Here is a 9,631-nt window from a genome sequence, read left to right as displayed (position 1 = left end):
TGGAGGGAGCAGAGGAGAGGAGATGAAGGAGAGGGGGAGTTGGGGAAGGAGAGAGGTGCAGGTAAAGAGGGGCAGGAGGGTAAGATAAGAAAGCAGAATGTCGTCTGAGGTCAGAGAAGAGAGGGAGTGAGTGAGTGAGAGAATGGAAGAGAGTGAGGAGATAGAGATAGATATTCAGAAGAGAAGATGAGACGTGATTAGCAAATTAGTATCAGAACTGTCATACCCTGAAGGAAGCAACCCAAAATGTTTGAATATTTCTCTTCCATCAAAAAACAGGCACATTAGACACAATTGATACAGATCTGTTTTTTAAATTATTATTACAGAAACGAATCCACACGCTTAATGACCCTATATATAAATACCAAAGAATATACATTTTTTAAATAGGTAAGATGACCTCCACAAACAAAACATCATACACACCAGCCAACCACTGGAGCCGTATAGCAATGAGAGTAGGTAGGTATCCTGGAAGGATGTTACTGCATACACTCATGTAGCTCACAGTAGACAAAGAATAGAACTCCCACAGAAATCTAAAATGACGTCAACAAAAAGGATATAGATCTCAGTGCTACGCAACTTTGGGTGCACATTCCAGGATGTCAAATTCACCCACCCACAGTAGCTAATAGAGATGTAGTACTAGATTACACTAGAGGTAGAGCTGAAAGGGTGTAGAGACGAAGAGGGGTACTCCAAAACCCTCTGAAGCACAGCATTCAATTATCAATGATGTCCATCACATTGAATTACAGTGCATTTCTGTATTTTATTTTGAATAAATGTGCAAAGAAAAGCATGTGTTCACTTTTTCATTATGGCATATTGTGTGTAAATGGTTGAGAGAAAACATCTATTTAATCCATTTTGAATCCAGACTGTAACACAACAAAATGTGGAATTAAGTCAAGGGGTGTGAATACTTCCTGAAGGCTCTGTATATGTGACAGATGTCACACTTTCACTACAGCTACACCTCTGTGTGAAGGAACACAGTGATGTCCTATACAGTAGAATCAATATCTCGACCCTTTGGACTAAACATTTCAAACCTGATCAGATAGTTGTGAGAGGTTACATTTACTTTTAGAAAGAAAATCAGAGAAAGAAAAATAAAAGAGTAAACAAAACACTATGGTAATGATTATGATAATAACAGACTGGATTAACAAGGAGTATCCAAGTGTAAAAATAAAATAGCAATGTAGCCCCCAAAACATCTCTTACTGCAAAAGAACAGGTGCAAATAGAGCAAATTACAAATATACCAAGCAAAAAGTGTCCCTAGCACCTTATCCTTTCTTAAAGGGGGCAATCTGCAGTTCAAACAACAACAATGGCAGATTGCCCCTTTAAATGACCTAGCTTTAGTATTCTCTTCTTATCAAATGTCATTAGCTTAAACTAAACCAGAACATAACTTCATTATGATATAACTAAAGTTGAGTATTGGTTGAAAATCATGAAAAATATAGTGTTGTTAAACCAGTACTAATAATATTTTCCCGGCAAACCTAAAGTCTTGTAACATCTGTATCTATAAATTACATTATGTTATCATGAGATTCCTTAGTTTACAAGTCTTGTAACATCTGTATCTATCAATTACATTATGTTATCATGAGATTCCTTAGTTTACAAGTCTTGTAACATCTGTATCTATAGATTACATTATGTTATCATGAGATTCCTTAGTTTACAAGTCTTGTAACATCTGTATCTATAAATTACATTATGTTATCATGAGATTCCTTAGTTTACAAGTCTTGTAACATCTGTATCTATAAATTACATTATGTTATCATGAGATTCCTTAGTTTACAAGTCTTGTAACATCTGTATCTATAAATTACATTATGTTATCATGAGATTCCTTAGTTTACAAGTCTTGTAACATCTGTATCTATAAATTACATTATGTTATCATGAGATTCCTTAGTTTACAAGTCTTGTAACATCTGTATCTATAAATTACATTATGTTATCATGAGATTCCTTAGTTTACATTCTTGTTTGCCAGACTGATGATGCTTGTGGCTGAAGAAGAGACTATTCATTTCCCAATGTGTTATTTAGGCACAAATGTAGAACTGCATCTAAAGCAGAGCTTTGAGCATAACCATGTACAGTACGTCTAGTCTAATAAAACGGATCATCTAGAAATACTTCTTCTATAACAAATACATTGATTTAGCTTTAAAACCAAACACTGACTTAAGGTTCAAATGTGGTATGATGTATGCTCTTATTGCAGGGACTCTACAGCTACCAGCCTGCAGGAGCAATAGCTTTATGTAGATGAGGATAGAATATATTATGAGATTAATAAAAACATGAGAGAACATTAAAATGTCACTTCGACCACTCTAACTACCATTCTGCTCTACCATTCATCTTGATTAATCTCTCTATAACCAAACTTCCCCCAACCGTTTTCCCCATTTCAGATGCTTCTCTGTCTGTAATTATCCTCTCAACTAGCACTAGGACAGCATTAATAAAGCAAGAATCAAATAATCATGAAGAACAGAAAGTGCTTATAATATAAAATCTTAGGTTTGAATATGAGGAAAATCATGTTATGTGTCAGTACTTTACAATGATTCTTCTAATATAGTTGTAGTGTGTTTCAATAACTATAATTACAGTATTCTGAAGAGGTCAAAGTTTGCTGCGCAGACAGGAAAGTTAAAAGCAACTTTTAGATTTGAAATGGAGAGAACTGTGAATACAGCCTAATCAACCAGAATGACTCAACCAGACTACTATGAATATACTGTAACAAATAAATGCATTGTTTTTCATCGTTCTTTTCTAGGAGACGAAACGTTGAAACAATTATACAGTATTTCTTTCTGGCTCGACTGAAATCAGAGAGGGAGCCTTCAATAGCTGACTTATGTTAATTAGTGACCTGTCATGATGTCTCATAAAGTGACACAATCCATAAAGCTCACAACATCAACTCCTCCTGCAACTGAAATAACCCTGTTATAAAACATTACTATTTCAAATCGAATTAACCCTTTAAAATGTCAAATGTTGTACGCTTTATAACAGTCCTATGTCAGGTCGTAACTACGATTTCAGCTATTACGACAGATATTATGTCATTCTTAAGACCAGGTTAAGTATAATGGGGGCAACACAACAGCCTTATAGTCATACGTCAAAGAAAGAGTTCATATAAAATGTAAAAGCAAATTGCATATTAACATAGTTTGTCAAGAGTAGAGGTGAGTTGTAGTGTGTGTGCTTGTGTGCTGAATGGCAAGTTAAAGTAATGGCCAAACAGCCAGTGCTGGTGTAGATCTGATCCTGCATCGCCATTCTACCACTGAGAGGTATCAGCCAGGTCACTGGATGACAGGGAACAACCAAGAAAGGAAAGGTGGTGAACAATCAATCAATCAAATCTTTATCTTTATCGTCACAATTGCTAAATGTGTAGTGGAGTCAAGGCACAGCAGAACTGTAGAAAAGGAATGTAATATGAAAAGAAAGAGGTGAGAGATGGAGGGAGGGAGAAATATAGAGGGAAAGGGTGGGAGAGTGCTTTAATGATGCTGAAAATTGGCCCGTGACTGCGGTACTAGCCTGTAGACAAATCATTGCTACAGCCTGCTGTCAACGAATCTGTCCCCTTGTTCTCCCTTATCCCCTCCCTCACTCCCTCCTTGCGTCACTCACTGTGCCTTACACTGTCTTACACCATCTCTTTCTTCTCCTCCTCCTCACCCTCATTCAACTTCTTTTACGACCTGATATTGAAAACTTCCATCTCTGCGAGCCATACTCAGCCTATCATCGTAAATACCATCCCTGTGTGTGTGTGTGTGTGTGTGTGTGTGTGTGTGTGTGTGTGAATGACAGTGTGTGTGTGTGTGTGTGTGTGTGTGTGTGTGTGTGTGTGTGTGTGTGTGTGTGTGTGTGGAGAATGACAGTGTGTGTGTGTGTGTGTGTGTGTGTGTGTGTGTGTGTGTGTGTGTGTGTGTGTGTGTGTGTGGAGAATGACAGTACAGTGGGTGTGTGTGTGTGTGAGAATGACATGACTGTGTGTGTGTGTGTGGGGGGGGGAGAATGACAGGACTGTCTGTGGGGGGAGAATGACAGGACTGTGTGTGTGTGGGGGGATGTGGAATGACAGGACTGTGTGTGTGTGTTACCTGAGGACAGTGGTCTCAGGCAGCAGCAGAGCTGTTTCGTCTCCAGAGCTGTGTCCTCCACATAGGGCTGTGTCACCCTCCTCCTCCTGCACACACACACACACACACACACAAATACACACACACACATACAAATACACACACACACAAATACACACACAAAAATACACACACTCACACATAAATACACACACACACAAATACACACACACACAATACACACACGCACAAATAGAGAGAGAGCAGCGAGGCACACATGTAATAATCATATACATGTCCAGCAATAAGCCATAATAGTGTAATAAGCCACAATAGTGTAATAAACCACAATAGTGTAATAAGCCACAATAGTGTAATAAGCCACAATAGTGTAATAAACCACAATAGTGTAATAAGCCACAATAGTGTAATAAGCCACAATAGTGTATTAAGTCATTATAGTGTAATAAGCCACAATAGTGTAATAAGTCTTTATAGTGTAATAAGCCACAATAGTGTAATAAACCACAATAGTGTAATAAGTCATTATAGTGTAATAAGCCATAGTCGTGTAATAAGCCACAATAGTGTAATAAGTCATAAGTTTAATAAGCTTTAGTTCAATAGGCCATAATAGTGCAATAAGTCAATGTAATAAGCTATAATAGTGTAATAAGCCATAATAGTATAATAGTATATAGTATATAATAGTATAATAAGCCACAATAGTGTAATAAGCCATAATAGTATAATAGTATATAATAGTATAATAAGCCACAATAGTGTAATAAGCCATAATAGTGCTATAAGCCATTATAGTGTAATAGTACAATAATGCAATAGTGCACAGGCAGGCCTAATTACCTTCACATGATAACAACTAAACCAAATGAGTCACAGTCAAAGGAAGATAAGTCATGTTATCACAAGGCTATAAGCCTAAGGAAACAGCCAGGCTAACTGTACAGGATATGAGTGTGTGTGTGTGTGTGTGTGTGTGTGTATGTAGGTGTGCGCGTGTAAGAGCATCTGATACCGTCTCTTACCGACTCAGAGCTGTGTGTCAGGGTATCTTCTGATTGCCTTGGCAACGAAAGGGGGGCGGGCTGGCTGATGACTACGCCCCCTCGGGAGAGGGGCCGTGACATATCCTTGGGGGAGGAAGGGGGGGTGGAGGGGAGCAGGGAGTCAGGCTGGGCCTGGGGGTCACACAGGCTGTAGTGGGCCAGAGGGCGGGAGGACAGAGAGGGCTGGCGGGGGGGCTGCAGGGCCTCAGGGTTTTCATCCTCAGAGTCAGACAGAGAACTGTCAGGGAGATCTGTCAGACACACAGAGTGGAAAACAACAGTGTTAAGTGATCAACAGAGCACAGCAAGGGTCAGGAGTTCTCCCTGGAGGGGAAAAACTCCTGGCTCTAGTCTCCGTATCTAACTCATGATAGGTTGAATTAATCTCAGATTCTATTTGGTGTAGAAATAGAATCTCTTGTTGTGACAGCCCACAGATCAAATCAGCACTGCTGTATTGCTGTACATACAGCTCAGTGTTAGGGCGGGTCCACAATGTTTTAGTGTGGGTGTGTCCGCTCACTGGTGGGGGCGAACACTGCAGCGCTCCACTTGGCGTCTGCCACAGCCTCCATCCTCTGTTCCACCTGACGCATGTACTCCATCAGGTCCTGTACAGAGGAGAGCAGAGACCTGTCAGACACTCATCTACACACACAACTGTTATCCCAACATAACCCCTAGCCTCTACACCTCTAGACACAGGAATTATTATCTCTGTGTGTGTGTGTGCGTGTAAGTGCGTGTGTGTGCGTGCGTGCGTGTGGGTGCGTGTCTCCCTCCCCATGGCAGAAGGACAGAGAGCGTCTGGAGTATTGGGTAGGGGATAGCAGTTGATTCAGAAATGTGAATGTATGTGGACAGTGGGAAAGGGAAATGGTGGTTGAAGTGTTGGACAGGTGTAGAGAAGGGGTCCTGCCTGTTTCTCCAGCAGCAGCTCTTCCTTCTCCTTCTGGGCCACCCTCAGACTGGCCTTCAGCTCCTGGAGCTCCCTGCGTGTCTCACTCAGCTGCACCTGCAAGGGGCAGTCATCAATAACAGGAGTCATATACTGCTATACACAGCCTGATCAGCAACACAGCACATCATAAGTAATCAAAGAGACTAGTTTTTCCAGTTTGAAGGTTTCAGCATGTTGACAGAAATATATAATAACCCAAAATAAAGTATTTTATCGGAATCAAACCCACAATCTTGGAGCTGCAAGTACTATAGAGGACACATTTCAGTATCAGTGGAGGCTGCTGATGGGAGGATAGCTCACAATAATGTCCGGAATGGAGTCAATGGAATGGTATCAAACACATTTTTAGGTGTTTCATGTGTTTGATATCATTCCATTTACTCAATTTCGGCCAGTATTATGAGCCGTCCTCCCCTCAGCAGCCTCCACTGGTGTGTATAGAGAGTTGATTTTGATTTCCAAGTTGGTTGGTGTATCTAGTCATATCGGTAAATGTTGATTTCCATGTGGTAGAGTAGGTGTTGCTCTTTACCCGGTTACAGTCCTTCTCTCTTCCCAGCTCCACTTCCACCTTCTCTCTCTCCATCCTCTCCTCCTGAAGCTTCTCCTCAATCCGCTGCATCTCTCCATTCAGCTTCTCCAGACGCTCTCTGTCCTTCTGCCAGGGTGAGAAACATACCGTTAACATTTAGTCATTTAGCATATGCTCTTATCCAGAGCAACTTACAGGACCAACTAGGGTTTAAGTGCCTTGCTCAAGGGCACATCGACAGATTTTTCACCTAGTAGTAATTCGAACCAGCGACGTTTTGGTAGCTGGCCCAACACTTTTAACCACTAGGCTACCTGCTGCTAGGCTACCTGCTGCTAGGCTACCTGCTGCTAGGCTACCACACAGTCAAAAGAATGTTGATATGTTATTTTGCTGCTAAGACATTCTGCTACTTGCATTCAAGGTGAATGACTACTTGAGTAATCCAATTCATATGATTAGGTCCATCCACTGCGGTGGTGTGTCCTACCGAAGTGGTTCGCTGCAGGCTCTGTCTCTCCTGGGCCCAGTGTGCTCTGCCCTCCCTCAGAGTCAGGTTGGCGTCAGCTAGCTGCAGGGTGAGCTGTGCCGCCTGGAGCCTGGCCTGGTGCAGCTCTGTCTGGCCCTGGTCCCTCTGGGCCACCAGAGCACACAGCTCTTCCTTCAGGCCCTCAGCACCACGCTCGCTGGCCCCCTGACGCTCCCGCAGGCCCCACATCTCAGCCAGGGAGGCCTCGCTCTCCGCCTGATAGGAAAGATGAGAGGAGGGTGAAAGTGGGATGCCATGACAGTTCAACAACAATAACATGGTTTTGTTAGATGACTGGTGAGGCCATGGGACATTGGGTACTTTCCTGTTGCATTGTCTTTAATCACCCTCACCACTCCCTATCCAACTTCCCATCCCTATTCTTCTAACCAGCAAAGTTTGCAATGTTGGTTCAAATAAACTCAACAGCAGTGTTTGTATTAGATGACTGGTAAGGACAAGGGACAGCAATGTGTACTGCCATGTTCCTGTTGCATTGTCTTCTGTTCTTTCCTCCCAATCCCTTACATCCTCTTATTAACTGGACATATCCCTCTCTGGGTGGTGCCAGTCTCGCCTGTTTGCTCTGTGCTGTATTCAGCCTGTGTGTGAGGGTGGTGCCAGTCTCGCCTGTTTGCTCTGTGCTGTATTCAGCCTGTGTGTGAGGGTGGTGCCAGTCTCGCCTGTTTGCTCTGTGCTGTATTCAGCCTGTGTGTGAGGGTGGTGATGGTGTGTAAGGGTGGTGCCAGGCTCACTTCTTTCCTCTGTGCCATGTTGAGTCTGTGTGTGAGGGTGGTGATGGTGTGTAAGGGTGGTGCCAGGCTCACCTCTTTCCTCTGTGCCATGTTGAGTCTGTGTGTGAGGGTGGTGATGGTATCCCGTAGCTGCAGGGCATGTGTGTCTCTCTGGGCCAGGGAGCTCCTCAGACCCTGGAACTCAGCAGACAGGCTCCGCAGTTCCCCCTCGTTCTGCTCCAGCTTGAGCTGAGGAAGACACAGGGGGAGAGGAAGAAGAGGAGGATGAGGAGTTTGGGATCAGACATGATGTGTGGTTAGGGTCTGGGCACAAAATGGCTGCTATACTTCACCCAGGTAAGACACTACACGTTGGAAGTGAAAAACACTTAGAAAAGCACTAAATAAATCCAAGTCATTATAGTACCTGCAGAACTTTCCTCTCTTTCTCATCCTCCATCATTTGAACTGCTTGCTTTTTGTCCCTCTCCTTCATCCTACACACAGAGACAGAGTTAGCGTTAACCAGAGAATAGTTTAAGAATAACAAGCACACAGATAAAAAAAAGATAAGAGATTGAGGGAGACGAGGAAAGAGAGAGAAAGAGAAAATGTCTTTAACTTTTGGAACTTTTGTGAGTGTAATGTTTAATGTACTCTTTTTTTGTTTATTTCACTTTTTCACTTGCTTGAGAGAGAGAGAAAGAGAGAGAGAGAGAGAGAGAGGGAGAGAGAGAGTGAGAGAGGGCGAGAGAGAGAGAGAGAGAGAGGTAGAGAGAGAGAGAGAGAGAGAGAGAGACAGAGAGAGAGAGAGAGAGAGAGGAGAGGAGAGAGAGAGAGAGAGAGAGAGAGAGAGAGAGAGAGAGAGAGAGAGAGAGAGAGAGAGAGAGAGAGAGAGAGAGAAGAGAGAGAGAGAGAGAGAGAGAGAGAGAGAGAGAGAGAGAGAGAGAGAGAGAGAGAGAGAGAGAGAGAAGAGAGAGAGAGAGAGAGAGAGAGAGAGAGAGAGAGAGAGAGAGAGAGAAGAGAGTGAGAGAGAGAGAGAGAGAGAGAGAGAGAGAGAGAGAGAGAGAGAATGAACTACAGGACAAAATACAAACACTCCAATCCAAAAAGGCCTGTGGGTTTGATGGTATCCTAAATTAAATTATAAAATATACAGACCAAATTCCAATTGGCTATACTTAAACTCTTTAACATCATCCTCAGCTCTGGCATATTCTCCAATATTTGGAACCAGTGGAGTGGAGACAAATTTGACCCCAATCACTGCCATGGGATATGTGTCAACAGCAACCTTGGGAAAATCTTCTGCATTATCATTAACAGTAGACTCCTCCATTTCCTCTGCGAAAACAATATACTGAGCAAATGTCAAATTGTCTTTTTACCAAATTACTGTACGTACGACAGACCACATATTCAAACAAACAAACAAACAAAACAAAAAAAGGCAAAGTCTTCTCATGCTTTGTTGATTTCAAAAAAGCTTTTGACTCAATTTGGCATGAGGGCCTGGTATACAAATTGATGGAAAGTGGTGTTGGGGAAAAAATATACATTATAAAATCCATGTACACGAACAACAAGTGTGCGGTTAAAATTGGCAAAAAACACACACACTTCCTTCCACATGGCTGGGGGATAAGACAGG

At 42.3% G+C, this 9,631-nt stretch overlaps 1 protein-coding gene across 2 annotated transcripts in view; it reads right to left on the bottom strand.

Moving 5' to 3' along the window:
* Positions 1-758: 758 nt before the first annotated feature.
* Positions 759-9,631, bottom strand: part of LOC115121342 (calcium-binding and coiled-coil domain-containing protein 1-like) — a 72,304-nt gene continuing 63,431 nt past the window's right edge. Inside the window, exons 7-15 of one of the 2 annotated variants that reach the window (XM_065020850.1) lie at positions 8,408-8,477; positions 8,074-8,229; positions 7,208-7,462; positions 6,718-6,843; positions 6,141-6,236; positions 5,745-5,832; positions 5,201-5,472; positions 4,176-4,261; positions 759-3,368 (exon numbers count right to left, since the gene is read on the bottom strand). In XM_065020850.1, the coding sequence (XP_064876922.1) occupies positions 3,341-3,368; positions 4,176-4,261; positions 5,201-5,472; positions 5,745-5,832; positions 6,141-6,236; positions 6,718-6,843; positions 7,208-7,462; positions 8,074-8,229; positions 8,408-8,477 (1,177 nt within the window). In that variant the 3' untranslated portion in view covers positions 759-3,340. Of the gene's footprint in view, positions 3,369-4,175; positions 4,262-5,200; positions 5,473-5,691; positions 5,833-6,140; positions 6,237-6,717; positions 6,844-7,207; positions 7,463-8,073; positions 8,230-8,407; positions 8,478-9,631 lie in introns of those variants that run through there. The other variant, XM_065020851.1, reaches the window with a different exon arrangement.

Source organism: Oncorhynchus nerka, linkage group LG7 (assembly GCF_034236695.1).
Source record: "Oncorhynchus nerka isolate Pitt River linkage group LG7, Oner_Uvic_2.0, whole genome shotgun sequence".
Taxonomy (NCBI): domain Eukaryota; kingdom Metazoa; phylum Chordata; class Actinopteri; order Salmoniformes; family Salmonidae; genus Oncorhynchus; species Oncorhynchus nerka.
Note: the sequence above shows the minus strand (reverse complement) of the source record. Positions and strands in the feature narration are given on the sequence as shown.